Below are 22,352 nucleotides of genomic sequence, written 5' to 3'. Positions count from 1 at the left end.
CACTGCCACAATGTGCTGTGGGTGATGCCACGAGACAAACAAACAAAGCACACAAAACTAAAAATGGAAACAGAGTGGCTCATGTGTCACTTCTTCTTGGTCTAAAAATTAGATTAAGTGTAATGATAGCAGATGTTTTCTTATTATCCTTTATAGTCTGTAAAGCCTCAGCCACACAGACCTAGAGAGCAGTCAGCAACCCAATGGGAACCCCTGGTCAGTAGGGAAAAAATGTGTTTCCCTCAACTGGTTGGATTCTGTAGGCTGCTGCTGTCACTGGCTGAAATTCATTGCACTTAGGCTAAGGCACTAAAAATATACTTTGAATTTCTCTGGTTGCTAGAACCAGTGGTCAGCTGTAATTTACATAGAAAGTATGTTAAATAGCCAACAAGTGCTAGAAGAAGTGGACCAGAAGTCGTGCCTTACTGCTGAAACAAACACATTTAATCTGAAGGGGAATGCTCTCTGCGCTTCACACTATTAACAGTTTCACTGCCGCTACCAAAGAGTTGGCAAGTGCTTGTAGACAAGTCGCAAGCTACAAGTCACTGCGGCAGTCTGCTAGCGGCCAAATTGATCGTAATAAGGTTTTCGGGGTAGCACCATACACTTCTTTGAGACCAACTTCACCTACCAACTGCCGGCAACCTCTTGCGAAGCAGTTGGAGAATACACGTTTTTGCCTGGAGACTGAAGGTTGCCAGCAGGTTGCTATCCAGTGTCTAGGCCTGTGTGAATGACACCTAAGGACCACCTCTCTCAAGCACTTTGTTACTTTTTTTTAAATTAAAAAAGATGCATTAGAATTAAAATTTCCACTTTAGGCTGCATTGTGTTGAGATTATTGCCTGCCATGGTCTTAAAGTTCCCATATTTGAACAAAAGGGTTCTAGGGACTTTTAACACCATACAGATGAGTGTGGTGAGTTCATGCTTAAAATGTGCATTGGCATCCACACGACAGTTTAACTTTCCCCTGTGCTTATAAAGGTTTAAGTCAGCTATAGAGAACAAAACCATTTTTAGCATCAGGCAGTTATTTCTACTTTAGAATTTGCCATTTTCACATAAGAGTCTACCGCTACCGATCGCTACAGTAGTCAGCCGCAATCGGCCACCAGAGGAAATCGAACTATTTACATATTTTCAATTTGTTCGTGTGGGTTGCAGCTGGTTTCTACACATATACGCGAGGTACTCATGTATCCTCCCCATATTCTTTATTTGTTCTGTGCCTGTATCTGATCTGTACCTGATATATGCAGCGTAACAATGAAACTAGCGTTCCAACATACTGAATTTCTTCTCTTCTCTCAGGAAAACACTGCAGTTTAAGTGAGGAGGGTCATCCCTCAGTGCATCAGGCATCATTTGCATGCTGAAGTACAGTGTATGAGAAGAAGTGTGATTGCTGCTGTTTTAAAGTAGTAGTCCTCATAGGGCAGAATGGGCTCATCCTGGTTGGCTTAGCATTTAAATTTAGATATTCAGGGTTAAGTGACTCCAGCGCCCCGTTAGTGTGTGAATGCCGTGTGAAATGGAACAGTTGATCCTTTAGAGGAACCAAGCTCAGGGTTACTGTGCTGAGCTTTAAAGTCTGCTTGGTGCAAGACCCGTCCGTAACATAAAGCGCTTTAATTTTAAGTGCTGTTAAAAATATGTTTAACCCTAATTTTAACACCAACTCTGACCTTCCACCTGCTCACTGTAGCCTTCAACCAAGTCATGAGTCATGAGGAAGTGGTGACAGGACAAAGCTATGCAGCTATGTGAGTACGTTCTCATCACATCCATCCACTGCCTTCTGCAATAAGCAGGCCACAAATGCTTTGAAACCCTCTCCACCTTGGTGGGATAGAATTTTTTAAATACAGCGCCTTGATTTGGACGTGACATATCATCTCATTCTGCTGCAAAGCTGTTGACAGGCACTTAAAACTGTGTAAGTATCTCCGATAAGCCTGAGCCAAAACATAAGGTCAGAGTCTGTGTTTATGCGTGACAGGGGAGCTTGATACAGACGGGGACACCCAGACGGGGCTGTCCAGGATGAATCTGAGCACTAACACATGCAGGAGAGCAGTGTGTGAGAGACACACACAATGCCTGCCAACTTGCAGATGAGCGCTAATGACTGAGGATTTGCCTTGGCTGAGATAAGAAAGGATCTTACGGAAAGCAGATGGGCAAAACAGAAAGGAAAGTGAGGGGAGATGCCGAGGGACAGTGAGAGAGAAAACAAAGAAATGAAGACGAGCGTGAGATTAAAGTGGAAACGAAAAGTTGAGGTGAAAACTATGAGGAGAATTATGTCTGCGTTAAGAACCCAGAAGATTTGAATGAATAAAACTCACAACTCTGGAGGGAACTGAGGAATAAAGGCACAGACGAGGTGAGAAAAATAGAAAAAGACCGGGGAATACACAGCGATAAAGACATGTGAGTGACTGCATGTTTGTTGGAAAACACTAAAATAGAGCTACAGAATTTTATTGTGTGAAATAGATTGTGATGGTTGTGTTTATTGGGTATTTTCAACCAATATTTAGTGCTTTAAACAGATTTAAAATGACCTTAATGTGACTTAAACTTGTGTCGGCTGTAATGGCTCTCTTCCACAGTGGCCTTTCTATTCTTCTCCCCTCACCCTGCCCGTCCCTGAGCCTGGCTCTGTCAGAGGTTTCTTCCTGTTAAAAATGAGTTTTTCCTCCCTATTGTTGCCAAGTTCTTGCTCATAGGGGGGTCGTCTGAATATTTCAGTTTCACTGTATTACTATAGTGTCCTCACCGTATTATCTAAAGCAACTTGAGGTCACTGTTGTTGTGATTTGGGGGCTGTATACATAAAGCTGAATTGAACTGAATCCATCCAAAGGAACTTGTTAGAGTACTATAAGTGCAGTTATTATTGATGTGTCCCCCTGCAACAACCCACACCGGTGAAAGAAGGAGATGACTTGAAAGAAATATTATAACATTAGTCAGGTGGGAATGCTTCTGTCAGGAGTGGTTCTCTTTTTATTTCTGCAATGGGTATTTTCTACTCCCAAAATATGAATATAAATTAAAAGTTCATATAAGCCTCAAATCTTTTGGGGTAAATGTAATTATCCCTGCCACTGTCAAACACACATATTCACACATGCACAGAGAGCTTCTCTGGTTCTGTGTATGCAGGCAGGTTAAGAAATATGGGTGTGATGGCTTCTATAAAAGCTTGGGTATCTTTGAAATCATCCCAAAATTAAGATGCATGCAATATATTTTTAATATGAACTTTTTCAAAATGAGGAAAAATCTGAAGTGGAAAGGTTGATAAATCAAAATACTAAATAAGATAATTGATTCGTCATCGATGTAAACAGGCAATGATGTTAAGGCCTAAAGACCAGTTGATGACAGCCTGTCAACCATTGGTTGCTAGGGAAAAATGACTATTCTTCAACCACCGCTCAAACCTAAAGTGACTGTGGCAATCCATTACTTTGAGACCAAAACAATCGCAAAGAGGTATGTGGCGTAGTGCTTTCTGATTTCACCCAGTGGTTGCTGGACGTTGCCGGCAGTTGCTGTGAAACTGACAGCTAAAACCCCAGTGAACAGGTCTAGAGACTGGTTGGCGAGACCCCGCAACCTCCGAGTATTCCATAAATGAAACACTGATGAGTATTGTTTGCTGCTGCTAGGTGAAATTTGTTGCAAAGGTGTGTACAGTGCTGCACTTTGAGCCTCCTTGTGACTGCTGTGGTTGCTAGCAGACTGCCACAGTCACTCATAGTTTACATGAAAGACAATGCCTTGTCTATAAGAACTCGCCAACTAAGTGGTTATGAAAGTGTGAAAATTTGACACAAATCAGAAGTGCAGATTGTTTGCCTTCAAAAGAAAGAGAATTTTCAAAATAAAAGACCCTCTGATAATCTGCTTCGGATGTCTCTCACCTGTATTCCTGATGTAAAGAGTTCTCAGATAAGTTTTGCAAATGAAGTAATGCAAAAAAACCCAAACAAAACAAAAGATTTTTTTTAAAGGAGCAATTTTATGCTGTTAAAAGGCTGCTTTACTCCTTTGTTCCTTGCCCCACAGTTTCTGTATGTGTGCAGCTACTATGGATCCTTTATATTGAAAGACAATGAATTGTACTTTTGCCACAGCGTATATCTGTAGCTCAGCGTGCTGGATTTCAGAAAGGACAACCTTTACATCATGCCGTAATCACCTTGAACTTACAAGTGAAACTGACACAAACAACATCAATAAGTGTCTGTGAGCTCCACCTCAGTCACTGCAAGCTAATCACAGTCCCCCAACACTGTTTGTGAAGCCCGCTGAGGAAGGCAATTAAGCCGGCTTCAAAACAGCAATGGCTAGGTTTTAGTTCGGCTAAGGCTGTCACTGAGTAAAATTAATGAGCTTGTTGCTGTTTATGTTGTCGGAGAAGAAGCTTTTTTCTAAGGTAATGGTGAAACCTAACAAACTACTTTTTTCAGTAGATAATCTTGTAATGTAAGAGGTCGCCTTAAATTGCTCTAAAGAAATGACAGCAATGAAAGATCCCAGCTATCACTTAAATATGCTGGAAAAACAGTGCGGCAACAATGTAGAAAAGAAAATGCACAATCACAATTGGCTGTGTATCACTGTGCCGTAGCTTCTCACCAGGAATTTGCGCTTCTGCTTCCACTGTGCGCCCTGAGCATTGGTGTGACGATGGGCTTCCGTCACCAAGCGGATCAGCTCCCACTCGGCCCCCGTGGGCTCCGGACGGGTCTGGAGGGATTTTACCATCTCCTCCTTCTTACGCCGCTCCCTGTTCTCCTCAATCAGGCGCCGTTTAGCCACCCGTTTTGAGTCATCCAGTACCACTGGAGGGAAAAGGAGGTGGGAAGAGGAGGAGGAAGAAATTAGAAAAAAAAGGCAGGCACACTGCTTGTGTATCACCTGAAATTTGTTTGCATATATATATATAAAGTTGCAGCTCCAGCTGTGAAATATTAGGTCCCCGTGCTGTTTAGTCTTACTACCTCTTGAATGTTTATTAAAAAATAAACAAGTGACATCAATTCATTTTCGTTTTATATTTTTGTGCGTGCACTCACAGTCCATGGCCATGCCCACAGCAATGCACTTCTTGAAGCGGCACAGCTGGCACTGGTTGCGGGTGATCTTGTCGATGATGCAGCAACCATCGTACTTACAGGAGTAGGCCGGGTGGAGGTTCTTCTGAATGGTCCTACGAAAAAAACCCTGGAGGTAGACAGAGCAGGCAGACGTGGATGTGACACAGATGGAGAAATACGAGCACAGTAAAAGCCCTGAAAACATTTTGCTTCCAGCCGCAGCCGCTGCTGGCGGGAAGGGGGACATTTTAATTACCGCTGCTGTGTCTTTACTGTGAAATTTATGTGTTTAATGCAAAATTTGATTAAACGTATTGTCAGCCCCACTTGCTACTAAATCTGAGGCAATTTCTGTGAAAGCTACGCGGCGGCCCAACGATCTACGCACAAGACAAACAAACTGTAGATGGAAATGTGAAAGGAGATTTAATATTATGCTTGTATTATTAGATCTAAAGCATTCTTTTGACAGGCGTAGACACTTCTACATATTGAAGGGAAGTGAGCATGAAATATTTACCATAAATCAGATTTATTTGAAAAAAACAAAAGGAAAAAAAGTCTTTCCCCCCCAATGCTGCCCAATAACTGAGACATCAAATGCATCATTGCCAGCAACGCTCAATCCCTTCAGTGACGCCTAAATATAAAATGATAAACAAACACATGAGCAAAAGGAAGCAAAGCAGTCTGATCACACAGCACACTGACAGCGAGGAAGACAAATGACACACGGCTCAGAGATGAAGTGACAGCAATATGTGTATGACCTCGGTGCATGGCTGTTCACTATAAAGAGTGTGCGCGTGCACGGCTGTGAGCCGTGTGTCTTGGCACTTGACCTCGAAGGCATTAAATTAAGTTTTCCTGCAGCCATTATGCGGGTTATGAACCTGCTGTGGGCTTCTCTGGGTTTGTGTGTGTACCTTGCAGCCCTCGCAGGTAATGCAGCGGTAGTGGTAACCCGTGGCCTTGTCGCCACACACCACACATGGCTCATCCTTTTCGAGGTAGCTGGGAATGTACCCTGAAAGAGAAAGAACCAATGAAAAGACAGATCGTGTGTTTCTCACCGATGCTGTGGGCGAGCATCTATAAAACAATTACATCCTACCACGGCAGAAGTACTTCATCATCGTCGTCCTTACCTTTTTGTGCTACTGTACATCACTGTGAATTCAAACCTCTGAATAAGAAAGTAAAAGCACACTTGGAGACCTTGGAAGGAACACAACAGTAGTGTTTGAGTTTTTCACTGTGATGCCTGAATAAAAAAATCGGCTGTTTCTTCACATCATTTAACCTGCAGGGTAACGCAGTCAGTACCTTTCTAATAGGGACAAGTGCTAATAATTCAAATAGGGCCACTAGACTATACCCACACAGTTTCTGTGGTGAACAGTGCCGCTACGCAGCCTGTGGCACCTTTAAAGTGGTCAATGTGAGTTCACTTTCCAGCATCATATTTTTAGTTTTAGACTTTACTAGTGTACTTTTGCATGATTTACATAATAAAAAACTAAGTTACTTATGTTACTGTGACCTTTGAAGCCAAACGGTTTTAGCTCTCGTCTCTTTAAAGCTCCCCTGCTAGTAAACTGTAATGGTTTAACCTTTCTACAGCCATGCAGACGAGCACATCAGTGCACTGTGACACCGCTGTGTGGTTACAGAGGCAGCAGAGCTCACAATCAACCCCACTTACCCTCTGGTGCTACAGTAAATGTGGCCGGAGTTGAAATACTTCTTTTTACACTGGCATATGATAATGCTCTGAGGAGAGCATGTAAGAAGTGAACCCCCATTTGTAATTAGTCTTTAATTAGCAAACAGGATATTCAACAAGGTTTCCAAGTAACTAATAGGGTTAGACTGGGAGGAAGCTGTATTACATGAATTACTTTGGAAAGTCTGCAAACTTTGTTTTAAACTAAAACAAGAAAAAAGTACTATGCATATTTTCCTACTTCAGTCATCCCTTTAAGTTGTGTACTGACACAAAGCTACTCAAATTACTGTGGTCACACAATTAAACACACAAGAGCTTTACTGTTTGGTTTGATCCTAACTGAGCTGAGGTTCTCACAGCAGATACTACAGCGCCAGCTCATCTAAAGTGACAGTATTTGGATTGTTCTCTTTCTGTCCTATTTCACAGTCGTTCCTCTGCTTTAGACTCAGAAAAGGCACAGTTTGTTCTTTTTTCCATACTGCGAGACCAAAAAAGCAAGCAAGGAGACACAGGAAATAGCAGATTTGCAGACATTTCATGTGATATTTACAGTAGCTATGAAGTTGGGAGGGGCGGAGACGATGCACTACAAGTCGCAAAAAAATTCAGTGTGGGTGTTTTAAGTGCAGCCCCACACAAACGGGGCTGCCGACAAATCTCTGCCCTTTGCACATACACGCACTGTGTGTGAGGATCGGGGTGTTGAGATTGTGATCTATCACACAGTATCACCAAGGAAGCGTCTGATTGGTCCCAAATTCATTCTGCAGCACGACAAAGACCCCAATCATAAAGACAGAAGACTAAAGGATCGCGCAACAGATGGTTCGGTCCCCACAGAGTTTCAGATTACATTAGGAGACGGAAGCGAATCCACAGAAGAACTGTGGCAAGCTCTCGGTGATTCAAAGAAAAAAAAGCTGAAAAACCAGTGATGTTAAAGGCAAAGTACACAATAAGTATTGATTTAATGTAGTTTTACTTTTTCTATTGATTATATTTCTATTAAAAAAAAAGATATAGAAAATCTAATGAGGGATATCTTTGAAAGCCCGCTTTTCTTTATTTTTAGCGGTTAAAAATGGATCCAGTGATATACGCCTTTGTGTGTCTGTGTGCGTACACCAAGGCGTGGTGAGAGCAGTGACTGGCAGTGTCAGTTGGGCTCTGCCTTTTTGGCTCGGTTACAGATTTTAGAGGAGGAGGGGGAAAGCAAGAAGCGGATGGTGGGAAGAAGAGAAAAAAGACAAAAGAGAGAGAAGAGCACTTGCCAAAGGCACAAAAGTGACAGTTTTCCCAAACTGAGGAGCACTCGGCTTCCTTTCTTTCTGTCAAATTAAAAAAAAAAAAAAAAAGAGATAAGAAGAACTTATCTAAAAAGGGAAAAAGAAAGAAAAGTAGTAAAAGGGAGGTGAGCCAGAGAAATGACAAAAGGTCAGATGGGAGAATGCAGGAGGGGAAAGAGGTTTAAAAAGGAGTCAGAAGAACCAGAGAACCATCACATAAGATAAAATGTGAGCCCCGCTGTGTTGGCAGGGCAGGCAGCAGCAGGCGGATCCCCGAGCCGCTGCTGTGGCTGTGTTTGGAAGCCAAGCCCAAAATCAATACCGCTGCAGCTCTCTGGCTCTGGCTGCCGGCCCCTCCCAGACGGGCCACCAGCAAAACGCAGGAAAAGGAAGGAGATTTTTCAAGTGTGGCTGAGTCAAGATAAATATTTTGTCTCCGCAAGTTTCCCACCATAACACTTGCCATTTTTGTTTTATCAAAGTGTGTGTGCATGTGAGAGTATGTCTGTGTGTGTGAGTGAAATCGGGTGGGGAGGGGCGTTTGAATCCCTGAAGGAGTCTCGGGATTGTTTCTTAGAGGTCCTTACATGACAACATCCAAGCGAGGTGACATTTGAAACTGTAAACACTGATGACACCGGAGGACAATACTACACCGATAGCTGGAGTTGAATCAACAGCTATTACGCAAAGCTAAGTGCAGCTGTGTTTATTGTCCCTTCCCTGAATGCCACTTAAAATCCATTGCTGTAAATGGATTAAATGCTGTGTTTATGTACCGCTGAAAGGTCCCGAGAAGAATTGATCAAACTACCAATTATGGCAAACGTGGCAAAAATCGTTTTGGTCAATGCGCTTTTGTCTGGTGCTTTTTGTTTTAAACAGCCTTCTTTTAAGCGGTGGACGTCCTTGAACTTTTAATAAATGAATTAAGTTAAAATGAAACTAAAATAGCGGTGGGCACAGGGTTGCTCTGTCAGAGGAGGGTTTATTTTTGCCTGGGAACATAATCCTGCCGGGGCAAAAGCCAGTTTCTGGTTCCTTTACAGAAGATGTGAAAATGCAGACAAAGGGAGCGACAAGAAACTGAGGTGGCAGAAGGCTTGTGCACTTTGAGAGAACGGAAAATAGAGTAATGTGCAAAGGAAAAAAGAGAATCAGTGCATCCAAAATCCTTGCATTCGCTCCTGCTTATCCTTGTCAGGGTCGCGGGGGGCACTTGAGCCTATCCCAGCTGTCTTAGGGTAAGAGGCAGGGTACACCCTGGATAAGTTGCCAGTCTGTCGCAGGGCCAACACACAGACAGAGACAAACAATTGCACTCACATTCACTCCCCTATTCACACCTATGGGCAATTTAGTGCTTCCAATTAACCTATCCCCACTAACTGCATGTCTCTGGATTGTGGGAGGAAGCCGGAGCACCCGGAGAGAACCCACGCAAACACAGGGAGAACATGCAAACTCCACATAGAAAGACACCGGCCTGATGGTGGAATTGAACTCAGGCAACAGTGCTGACATCCATGCCACTGTGCTTGCCCTGCATCCAAAATCGAAAACCTAAAATGTTTGATGCACATATTACCAGTAATGCCAGTAATCCAAAACCTCAGTCTTCAGTCTGCAGTCAAAGCTCGTACAAGTTTTTGCTTTAAAGGATGCAACAGTTTGTAACATCATCACAGCCCTGTAAGCACTTATCCTGGCATTTTGGGTGCTCTGGACTTCTTGCAATCTTCTACCGATTGATTAAAAACAAAGAAACTTTTTCAAGCTGTTTCAGCTTTTCCTTGGTGTAAGTTCTGAGCTCCTGCACATATAACTGACTTGATTGTACACTTCTGTGTCCAGCCTGGAGAACTGGAAGGGGCACGACAAGCTGAAATTACACCAAATGTGCCATATGGATAATAAGGACATGAATGGCTCATTAGCGATTCATGCAAAGCTACTCTTGTAAAGTAGCTCTACTGTAAATCTACTATCTATCAAGATGATTTGGTTACCTAGGCTTAGATTATTGGCTTCATTATTAACCTATTATAATCGTCTATATTTATGCTAGTCGCCTATTAATGCACTGTATGGACACAACACAATGATATTATGGTTGTTAAGGTATCCATTCACTTGCTGAGGGTTGGTCCACTCTCAGAGGAAAATTCTGACAGTGTATATAATTGAATCTCAGACAACCATGCCCCTAAGACAGACATACTGTCATACTTTCCCAGTTCAAATGAACCATGGCAGGTAAAGCATGGCACAAGCAGTCATGCAGGGAGGAAGCCTGCTGGGAGGGGAAACATTTGGACTCAGCCTTGGGAGATATATTTTATTAAATCAGCTATCCTGTAGACTTGGATTTTTATGTTGGTGTTCCTCCCACTCTATCGCTCCCAATCTCTCACCTCCCTTCCTCACTCGCTTCTTCCAGCTCAGGGGATTTGGAGCTGTCACTCTGACAATGAACTGCATCCAACATGAAAACAGACAAAGCAGAAGGCTTTCGTTTATTGATGACAGGTGCCAAGATGTTTTACTTCTTCTCTTTGCTCTTGACAAATTGAAAGTGTAATGTACACGCGGCAGGAATCAATCTTGTGCTTAACTTCTTTGCAGTCACTCACTCAGTGCTTGGGTACACTGTGGCGAGACTGAGAGTCCTTTTTTATAAAGCAAAAAAGATTCAGAGAATCCAAAAATATATCAAACACCTCCAAACCAAAGTGCTGGAAAAGCAATTTTCAAAATGAATGGTTACCTATATTTGGAGACTGTTTGTTCTCTAAAGTAAAGGGGTACATCTGAAGACGTCAGGCATATTTCAGGTAAGAGAAGTGCTTTTTTCTTAGGTGCCACTCCAGAGAGTCAATCCATCAGACACTCACCAGTCATGCTCTTCACCGAACATTGGCTGTTCTTCCTCTTCCTTTTTGGGCCATTGAGCCACCTGAGAAATAACAAAGGGACAAAGAGAGACAAGCAAAGAGGAACAATCAACGCCTGTAAATATACAACACTTATTTCTGTAAAGCTGTATGTATGTAGGTCATAAAGAAAATATATAGCCAGGTATGCCAAACACATCACAGTCTGAGCTGAATCAGACAAATCACATCTGGAGGGGGTTTGGCTCACACTGACATCACATTGCAGGCAGGTGTCTGGTTGTTCAGCCAGACAGATTATGTGCCCTCAATTGTGATTTTTCAAATTGCACATCAAAGAACTGCAGACAAATGCTTTCTCCGCGAATGGAAAATAAGTAGATCTGATACAATAGCACCGTTTCCCTTTATGCCAATAAAAGCAATCAGCAATGTGGCCACATCGTGAGGGGAAGCCAGCAGATATATTATGTTCCATCCAGTGGTCACTGATTATAAATACAGGTAAGTTCTGTTATATGTCTTTAGATGACAGATGGTAGCTTTGAGCTTGCATTTTGGCAAACACATGGTCAGCACTTCTGTTTATAGAGATTCGTCAGCTTCAAAATCAAGCTAATGAGAATCAATACCAGATGGAAATATCATTTTCCAAGTAATCCAAGTCTCCACGTTAATATCAGGTATAAATGGGCTCCAGGACAGATCTATAAACAACAGATCGAGTGACTAAGAAATAATGTAATCTGTATAATTCATGCTAAACCATATATGGAAAGTAAACTGGCTTCTCTATTTGTGTAAACCTTCTCCCTATATCCATTTACCAGCCAAGCATCTGGTACTCAAATCACGTAGAGATATAGGAGCATGATTTGCCACCATAAATTTTAATTTTCAGTTGTAACTGAGCTCTCTAGACCAAAAGTTAAGTCATAAAGTTTATGTCAAAGAAAAAGGCAGCTTTACTTGCAGCAAATTGATGCATTTTGGCAGTAAAAGCTGAAAGTGCTCCCAAACTGAATCCAAGTAGCAGGAAAAAGACTTTGCGGGGAATACTAGTAAGGTCCCCAAAACCACGCCAATTACGAGAGCGCTCATGGGGAAACCCCACAATAGCAGCCGAAAGACAAGAACTGCAAAGAGTGTAGGTGTCAACCATGCAGCCAAAAGCAACACGCATTCACAGCAAGGATGTGCACACACACCTGAAGCCACGCTGACACATGTGGAAGGCATGTAAAGCGCAGATGGGAGCTGGCTGCTTGCAGGGGAGTTATGAAAGCAGAGAGAGGTGAGGTAAGGGGGGTTATGAAAAGCGAGTACAGTATGGGCCGGAGTCAGCGAGTGCTCCCTGCAAGTCTGGGATGTGTTTAGAATCCCAAGAGTCCAGCTCTTTGCTCTCTAACAGCCTCCGGCTCTCCTCCCACACCAGGACCCTTTAACGCCAGCTCCAGGAGAGGGAGCAGGACTCCATTACAACCATAAATAAACTGAGCTCCAACTCTGCTGGACTCTAGGTCACAACACACAAGCCTCTGAGTTAAATTTGCTCTGTGACAGAGATGTAGAAGAGTGTACTCTTTATTAATGGGTGAAAGGATCCTTCCTCTGCTGCTACATTTTAATCTTATGAAAGGAGTTTTTAATGAGAGAGTCGCTGCCTTTCTAATGACATAACCGGGTTCAAATGGCGGTCACGGCAAGCCGTCCCTGATTAGCTACTGCAATAAGACATCCAAAGACAGGCATCTAGAGAGATGGATAATTTAATAATTTAAATACTCTTAACTTAAGCATATGAGTGGATTTGAATAGTAAACTTAAAATGGGACTGAACTTCCTATCTCAAGTTGACAAATCATCCCTTTATTAAGTAAAGTTCATGCAAGCTGTTGCCCTGTTAGCCATCAACAACAAATATATAAAAGGTAGGTTAGTCTCCTCCAGACTGTACATGAATAAAGGAGCGTTAGCCACTGTGAAGTCAGCCATTGTTTGCATACTTGAATTCAGAAGTCTCAACTTTAGCTTATTGCTGTTGCCATCTTGGTCTCTAAAGCCATAATTGGACAATAGTGTAAGCTCCAACTTACCTAATACTAGCAGTGAATTCACATTTTTACACCCAGCACACTTTCAAGAACGCGAGAAAATAAGTGTCATCTTAATCAAAAAAATCACAACACGCTTTTCTATTTTCTAGCCTTTTTGTAAAACAGTAAATCTGAAAACTCACGAATAGCAACAATATTTGTGAACTGTTGCATGAAATAAATCCAAAAAAGCATCAACACGGACAGTTCAGTGGCTTGATGAGCTTTAAAATCTAGCTGATGCATTTAATAAAGAATAGCTTTAAGCTTGATATAATTTGAACAAATGACTTGCAAAAATATTCAACCGCCATCCAGACTCCATGAACTGTATGGAGGAAGTTAGCGTTTTAACATGAGAGCGTGGCTTCTGGAGCCTTCTTGCTTTATGAAGCGATAAACTCTCTTCACCTAAATGAACAGAAAACAGAGGTGATTGTGTTTGGTCCCTGTGACCACTGCGACTTTGGCCCCTTAGAAATGTTTATAAAAAAAAAAAAAAAACCTTCGCGAGGAACCTAGGAGTGATTTTTGACTCCAATGTAACGTTTGATAAACAGATCAATGCTGTAATCAAGTTTTTTTCATCTTCGGCTACTTGCTAAAGTGAAGCCTTTTCTCTTTTTTAGAGACTTTGAGAGAGCTATCCATGCCTTCATTTCATCTCACTTCGACTATTGTAATAGTCTTTAACCTGTCATCAGTTAGCCATCTCCAGCTGGTCCAAAACACTGCAGCACGGTTACTAAGTGGCACACGCAAGCGAGAACACATATCTCCCATACTGGCATCATTACACTGTCTGCCAGTTAGTTTTCAAATTAATTTCAAGATTTTATTATTTGTTTTTAAGGCGTTGCATGGGTTAGCACCCTCATTCCTTTCCGACCTTTTAAATTGGTACAATCCTGCAAAATCACTGAGGTCTGCAGTTTAATTGCTGCTGGATGTCCCGAGGTCCAGATTAAAGTACAGAGGAGATCGGGACTTTGGTGCAACTGCTCCTAAATTGTGGAACAAATTGCCCCCTCACATCAGGACCTCCCCAACACTGGACACTTTCAAAACCCGTCTGAAAACCCACTTTTACTCCCTGGCTTTTAAATCAGAATGAGTTTGTATTACTTTTATTGATCTTATGTTTTACTCAAATCTTCTAATTTGATGATTGTTTTTCTTAACTTTTATCATGTCTCCCTATGTTTTTATCTCTTTTGATTATCTTAATTGTACAGCACCTTGGCCAACAGTTGTTGCTTTAAATGTGCCATATAAATAAGTTTGACTTTGACTTTGATAAAGCGCTATACTGCCATGATTGCAGCTCTCAGTATGTCTTGTTGACACAAAGACAAAACAAAAAAGTTCTACACTAAATGAGCTCCAGTCATGTTACTCATTGCTTAATGTTTCTGTGGCTATATAGCACATTTTTCTTCTCTGCTCTCTTGGTCGAAAAAACACACGTCTGATAAACAACATGTTTTATGTTACTGGTTCTAAATGAGACACAGGCTTTTCTTTTCTCCTGTAAGAGAGCATGTTTTTATGTTTCACACCAGCAAACATTGTCTCCAACTGGGAAACATAACAATATAATTACCTGTCAGGCTCACGAGTTGCTATAATTGTGCATGAATGCCGGCTCAAACTACCCTTCATATTTTAAACTGGTTTTAATTATAGCAGTGTCTTGTTCTCAGCTATGGTTCCCTTTTGCACTTTTCAGAATACAAATGTGTATTATACTGTGCTCTTGAACAGCCTGTTGAATTAAGGCTTGATTTATCATGACTGTTGGGTATCTTCTTTAGTGGATTTCAGTGGTCAAAAGCACGGTATAATGTTACTGGCACTGACAACCGTCTCCATTTCTAGCAGTCATGCTGCTCACCTGTGAAGCAGCACTTCTACATACAACAACAAATTGATGCAATATGCATATTTTACAAAGTAATACCTAAAGAAATCTGAGAGCCTTTGAACACGGCTGTTGTTTTTCATTCACTTTGTGGGCAAACATGTCAGTTAAAGTGCCAGTAGGATGCGAAAAAAAAAGAATTAAAGCTGTCACAGCAGCAGAAAGATGCGATGGGGTTTTCACTCAATGCCACTCAAAGGTAAATATCTCTCCCTCTGCCAACTGGCTCCAACATCACTCCACGGAGCTGCTGGAGGCGACAACCATCAGACTGTCAGCTATGTGACAGCTCAGTCTTCCAGTGCAGCAGCATGTTGGTGCAGATGGGAACATCAGCAAACGGGATGACATCAGATACTCATTAATCAGGTCTCTGTCACCCCTACAAGGACTATACTTCTATACTACACTAAACACTATCCTATACCTCTGCATTTCTGTACAGAGAGTTTGCACAAACCCTAAGGTGCCGCAACACAAGCTCGACAACGTGAGCTCTGATGAATGATGCAACAAATGGCAGAGTAATGACTAGTGATTCACTGAAAATTATAACAAAATAATAACAAAAATACAGTAACAACGGCTCTTTCTGACCAATTTTAACTAGTGACAGGATAAAAGGAAATACTTTTCCCTAGCAACCGGTGGTTGCCAGGTGGTTGCTAACTGGTCTCTAGGCCTTTGTGACCAGAGCAGCCAGCTAGCCTTAGCTAGCTAACGTGGACCACTTGAAAAACAGCGAGAAGATGAGGATCAACAGCAGCCGCAAGTGCAGGGAAACAAACTTTGTATTAAATCAAAATAAGAATTACGTAACCAACAGAGTGAGTTTCTACAAATATGCAAGAGAAGTTTTTAGCCACAGTAAAAAGCATGCTATTAGCATCAGCTAAAGCCATGATAAAATAGGCTATAACCCACTTTAACTTCAAATGTAGTCATGATGTCACATCCACATTGTTGCACCACAACTTAGAACTTATTACCAGATGGCAATGCCTAAAATCAAGGCTTTAATATGGGAATCCAGAAGCTAATGAGTCATATTACATTGCCTACCTCTGCCTTTTGTATACAGTCTATGCAGTAACCTCAGAGGTGTTCTTTGTTCAAAGAGCTCTCATTAAAAAAAGACAGACATTGTGACAAGTGACCCTGAAAAATAAAATAGCTGTATAATACATAACATAATGGCATAAAATGACTGTATTTAAAAAAGTGGTTTAGTCTGAAAGCTTTTACGGCTGTTTAGATTCACAGTGGCATGTTGCATCTTCATCTGTTATATGTTTTGTTGCTTAAAACAAACAGAAAGTATATTTGGGTTTTTATGCTACAAACAAACAGAAAAGTAGAGTTGGGTTTATATATATATATATATATATATATATATATATATAAAATTGTATTGCACAGTTGAGGAAGACGTTGGTCACTTAGCACATAGAAGACCTTCTGTTCATGGGTTTAAACTGAATATATGTTGATGGAATCTGAGTCTCTGCAGGTTGAGGCAGGACAGCGTATGCTATACGAGCATACCAAAGTAAGTTCAATTCCCAGGTCTTGCTCCGCGGCGAGATACAGATTGCAACACAGTTCTAAATGTGCGAGTCCTGTAGACTGTGCCTCTCGGAAAACTCAATGCACATGCACATACTCTACATTCTCCGCAGTAAACAGTATAAAACCTAAACTGGCGTTCAAGAGCAGCAGATGAATTCCTTGCAGCTCGACATGTGTGCCGAATGTGGCCGCGCGGTCCAAAAACAAATACACAAGAGAAGAAACAAGAGTTTGAGCCAAAAGGATGACACAAACAAAACACATAGTGCTGACCTGATGTAGCAGTGGGAATGTAAAATATGCATGGCTGAGGTACAGTTCTAGTTAAAGCCGCAGCTAAAGCTGTGCACGGCCCTCATGCATGGACACTGTCTGTTTTTCCCACTCTCCTTCACACTGATATCTCGTCCACTCGTGCTATGTTTAGCCTGCTGACCCACATGGATACTCTCTGCCGCTCCCTCCCTTTTATTCCTATCCATGGAACTTGGTACCACCCAGGCTCCTCTTATACAGTCAGCTTCTCCACTTGTGACTCTGACAGTGAGCGCGACACAGGTATTACTGGTCTGTCAGGTAACTGACACTGCAGGACTTAATAATAAAGATATAGATACACTACATAAAAAGCAGCCAACACCAGTCACAGGGAACTACAGTGTAGATCATTAAGGGTAAATATATATTTCCCCCCGTAAAGAGACAGACAATCTCTGAATACTCTAGCTGTTTATGACATTCAGGCCTTAAATCCTCCTCTCATTAGAGACATATACATTTTTAAAAATAGCATTTATAAAAGGAGCTAAAACAGCTGGTGAGAGCATTTGTTGTTGACTATATTTGGCTGCGGATTAATGCACATCTGGCACTCTAGACCATGTTAATGATGCAACATGTCACAATGAGCCATCAGTCTCCTCTCCCGTGGAACCAGCTCCCAGTTTGGCTGCAGGACAAAGACGTGAAAACCTCTCTACATTTAAACTTTGCTCTTTGATAAAGCTTACAGTTTGAACTGGATCAGGTGACCCTGAATCAACCTTGTGTTATGCTGCTAAAGGCCAGCAAATATTTATTTATAGAGCTCTACAGGCGCTCTGTAGATAATCGGTCCTACTAACAGAGCACTCAAAGCGCTTTCCTACTACAAGCCTCATTCGCTCACACAAGCTTTTTTTAAACCTAAAATTCACAGTGACGGATGCATCAGGGACAACCCAAGGATGGTATCTAGTATCTAGGAGAGATGGGATCGAACCGCTGACATTCCAATTAGGAGATGACCTGAAACACCTCCTGAGCCACAGCCGTGCCATTACACACACACAGCTTTTCATAACTTTTGTATGTTGTAACCTCAGTTAAAGTTAAAGTTTTTCTTTATGTAATCAATACATATTTGTAATATTTTTACCCTCCTAACCACGCTCACTCTTCCTTTTTCACACTTATCTACATTCTGCCGATACTCTGCCTGTGATTGGCTAGAGTTTGTTGCCTTTTTTAATCTAGGTGAACGGAAACCGTCTGCTCTGAAGCTCGTGCATCTTAGACAGAACAACACAAAGATGCTCAAAATAGCCTGGAGAATTATATCCATAACAAACACTGAAAGAGGCCCCCTGTCCTATGTTTAGAGGGCCACAGTCGCCTATTGTTGAGCTTACATGCTGCGGGCCAACAGCTGCGTCTGCCCCGTCCTATACATCCAGAGCTAATGGACACTTTGTTCCCGCCACTCTCTAAATTACAGGCTGAGGAAGAAGGGGATGTAGTATGCCACAGAGTGAAAGCAAGACAACTCCCTCTGATTAAATCCATAACTCTACAGTAACCCAGACATAACCAATAATAAACATGTAGTTAAAAGCTCAAATATAAACAGCTTGAAATGTTCTGAACTAAAACCAAAGGGAAACACTTAGTAGGTATTCGACTACATTTAACTGGATTTTTTTCCCATATCCAGATGTGTCTGGTGTGCACTTAAAACCTATACACTCTATGTTATAAATATAGAGGTTCAGACTTATTTATGTTGATACTGTGAAGTGAATATTTTTTTAAAAAAAAAGAAAGATTTCACTAAAGCTGCAAGTTCGTTTAGCAAATTTGACAGGATGAATAAAATTAATCTGTCATGCAAACATAGTAGCGCTGAAGTATATTTATTCACACAATTCTCAGTCCAGACTAATGCACACGACAAAGCGAATATAGACTGATATTGCACGAATCGAACCAAATCTCACTGAAAGTTTTCACAGTTTCATACTGGGCGTGGTGGTTTTACATGATCATGAGAGAGAAATCCCAGTGCTTTTGCCAGTATGAAGCACTTGTTTTACACGTAACCACACCAAAGAGATCTGCAGCATGTATTTGCTGTTATTTCTGTGATCATGATATAATAACTCTAATTTATAATACAAATCGAACAACACAAATGCAGTTCTGCCGTGAAATGTTCACAGCTCTTTAAAGTATCACTGAGATCCTGCAGGGGACTTTTCTTTCACAAATGCAGAAATAAAACCTGACAGTGTTTCAGTCAATTAGTCTGAGGTTTACGCCGACTGACTCACAGATTGACACCCACCCACCTGGCCTTAATGGGTACCCGCCTCTCACATTAGGGGTAATTGTGAAATAAACTCTGGTTTAAGTGCTTTAAAAGATGGTAGACTGCAGGTCACACTGATCTCAAACAAACGAGGATGATCAAAATACATTTTTAAGTCCCCAACGAACAAAGGAAGGGGACATTTAAAGCTATTTCAGCTAATCCCCTATTCACCACAGGTCGCCTACAGTGTCAAAAACATTTGGCAGATTTTTAAACTGGATGCTCTTCCTGACACAACCCCCACAAGGATCTGTATCTCCTCCTGGGATCAAACTGGGGATCTTTTGCTTGGTTAGGCAAATGTGTAAACCACTACACTCTGCATCCACAAACAAGGGAACAAAGAAGTAATAGTCGTAAAATCCATAGGAAGAGAGCAAATAACAATGCTTTTAACGTGGGCACAGCAGGACATCCTCATGTATAGGGGGAAGGAAAAGCTGAATGTTGTTTATGTGCTCAGTTCCACCAAAGACACTGTTGTGGGAAAATCTGACCAACACAGAGACTTTGGCAGTGAGGAAACAAACCTTCACTCGTTCTTCACCTTCAATCAAAGGCTCATTCAAGTACATTGTACTTCACCAGATTCAATCAAATGTAACAATTTTACTTATGTAACAAAATTACAGGGAAAATTTTACATTCAAGTCAGAAATTTGGGCAGATTTTTTTTTTTTTGAGTGCATAAAGAAAAAGAAGCACAAAACATACTTGAAGATCAAAATATGCAGATTGAGTGACACAGATGGCGTAAAAATTAACTTCAGGTTTATTTATCTAAATAACACCAACAATCACCTCAAGGCGCTTTATACTATATGATAAAGACCCTGCAGTGTTCTGGAGAAAACCCCAACAATCAAACCATTTTCCTTCCCAGCAGGAGCAGCCGCGGGGAGGGGCAGCCGTGCCCGGTTTGAGGGTGGGGGCGACAGGAAACAGCTACAACATGTAGACGACTGTCTGCAAAGCTTTGCAATCAATGCATAACCATGAAATCCCTTAAAGCAATCCACTATGCACTGCACTTAATGGCTGATAATATCATTCTGCTCCCTGTTTTCCTCCTGCCTGGCAGCTCCATCATCAACATCCTTGGTCCAGTATATCCACTCTCTCTCCTCTCAACATGTCAGCCTTGTCTCGCTAACTTTGTCTCCAAACTGCTCTGCCTGAACTGTCTCTTTCACACTCATTGATAATCATTTCATCTTCAGCTCCACCACCTCTACCTCCTGTCTTTTTGTCAGTGCCACTGTCTCCAAACCATACATCATAGCAAGTCTCATCTTGTAAACCTTCCCTTTCACTCTTGCTCCTATCCCCAGTTTTTCACCTTCATCTTTCAGTTAAATGTCCCATGACTGGACATTTTATGTACTACGTTCAGATGCAAGAGAGCAGACATAACTGGAAACAAAAATCACGTGCTTCGATGAGGATCGTCCCACTTTTTCAAATAAGTGACAATTGGAATAAAACGTAGTGTGCAAAAACGAAACAAACAAACAAAGAAATTGTGCAGCGCAGAGAGCCAAACAATCACAGCTGGTTTTATTTTTACCATAACACTGTGCGGCTTGTATATAGCATCATCAAAATGTGCAAGACCATCCAAGGAGGGGACGCTCTGCAGGGATACTTCTATGTCACAAACTTTTTCGCCCGCCATTCCTCTTCTCGTGTTTGTTTTGCATCTTCCAAGCAACAGTGACGCCATAAATCCCGGCTGTCAGTTACAAATTTTAAACAAGGTTTAAAAAAAATATCTGAATGAGAACGTCTGGCAGTGACCGGTTCCGAAGAATTCAGACTAGAATCTTTACACGCCGCACACACTGCACGGCGTTATCTGCTGAATGTAAACACCAGCTGAGCCCAACTGGAACTGATCTGGTGGGACTGGTCCTCATCAGCCAGCACCTCCAAACTGCATTCATAATCGGCCTGACAGTCGTTAAGTCCATCTCTAGGTTTACATATGGCATATGATTTGGAGAAAGAGCACATATTCTCCATGTGTGTCAATGTAATTGTTTTCCTTTGCAGGACAGGCGTCCTCCATTTGTCTCTACGTGTAGAAATTAAGAACAGCAGGTCTGTTTGAGACTTAACTGCGTTCCCTGACACAAATCCAACAGCACGACGCAATTACTGCGAGCCATCTTATGTTATTTACAGTTGAGAGGAGCACTTAATACTTATTGTACACAGAGAAAGCCAACAATTCCACATGCAGACAAGCACCACCAGCCGAGCTGTGATCGTCTCTCGTGCATGATGGATGGGAGGATCTCACATAAGTGCAAAGGATAAAAACAGGCCTCGCGCCTCGTGAACAAAGTTTCCTGGATACAACAGACTACACAACACTTGTATGGTGTAAGCCTTTACCACTGTTAATGCAACACAGTGCAAGCAGTCTTGCATCAGCTATGGTGACATGTTCAGAGGAGTGATGCAAGGAAGAATCCGACATGTGCAGCAATTTGTGCATCTTAATATGTTAATAGGAGCACGAAGCAAAACAGCATCAAAAGCGAGTGCCGAGAATGAAATTTAGTGCATAGAATGTATATTTGTATGGATTTATTTATAGAAAAAAAAAGAAAACAAAAATCAGCTGAACAAGGCTGACGACGTATCAATCAATCTTTAGGAGGAGGGCGTATTCTCTGTCTGCCTTCTGGTATCCAAAACACCACTTTAAAGGACCGGATCAGATCACAACAACTGGTTGACAACACGCAGAAGGGAGGGGTAGAAATTTAATAAAATCCACTGTCATGCTGAGCGCACTAGTGATATCCACTCTAAGCAGAAACCACTCCAGTCTGTAGCCTCGGGAGCTTAATTCATCGTCCTTTTAATTATCCCTGACGTGCAGAGTACTGCAGCCAGCAGGTACAGGTGTAAACAGAGATACACTCAGTTATTACACCCGCACATGTGAAATGAAGCAAGATGTCCTCTGCCACGCCGACTTTCTGTTTCCCCCGGCAGCAGAGCTGTTAATCTCCTGACAGGTGTCCGTGTTATCTTAGGAGTCCGTCGGCCTCTGACGGTGCGGAACAGGCAGTCAGTCCCTCCACACGGTAA

At 41.8% G+C, this 22,352-nt stretch overlaps 1 protein-coding gene across 3 annotated transcripts in view; it reads right to left on the bottom strand.

Moving 5' to 3' along the window:
• The window catches only part of thrab (thyroid hormone receptor alpha b), a 150,502-nt gene that overhangs the window by 15,773 nt on the left and 112,377 nt on the right, over positions 1-22,352 (bottom strand). For all 3 annotated transcript variants that reach the window (XM_014335658.2, XM_042223702.1, XM_005913653.3), the window contains 4 exons: positions 11,036-11,097; positions 6,050-6,150; positions 5,103-5,250; positions 4,663-4,868 (listed from right to left, as the gene is read on the bottom strand). In XM_014335658.2, coding sequence (XP_014191144.1) covers positions 4,663-4,868; positions 5,103-5,250; positions 6,050-6,150; positions 11,036-11,097 — 517 coding nt within the window. The remainder of the gene's footprint in view (positions 1-4,662; positions 4,869-5,102; positions 5,251-6,049; positions 6,151-11,035; positions 11,098-22,352) is intronic.

Source organism: Haplochromis burtoni, unplaced genomic scaffold (genome assembly GCF_018398535.1).
Source record: "Haplochromis burtoni strain Fernald_Lab_line unplaced genomic scaffold, NCSU_Asbu1 Contig_6, whole genome shotgun sequence".
Lineage (NCBI taxonomy): Eukaryota > Metazoa > Chordata > Actinopteri > Cichliformes > Cichlidae > Haplochromis > Haplochromis burtoni.
This window is presented reverse-complemented; position numbering and strand designations above follow the sequence as displayed.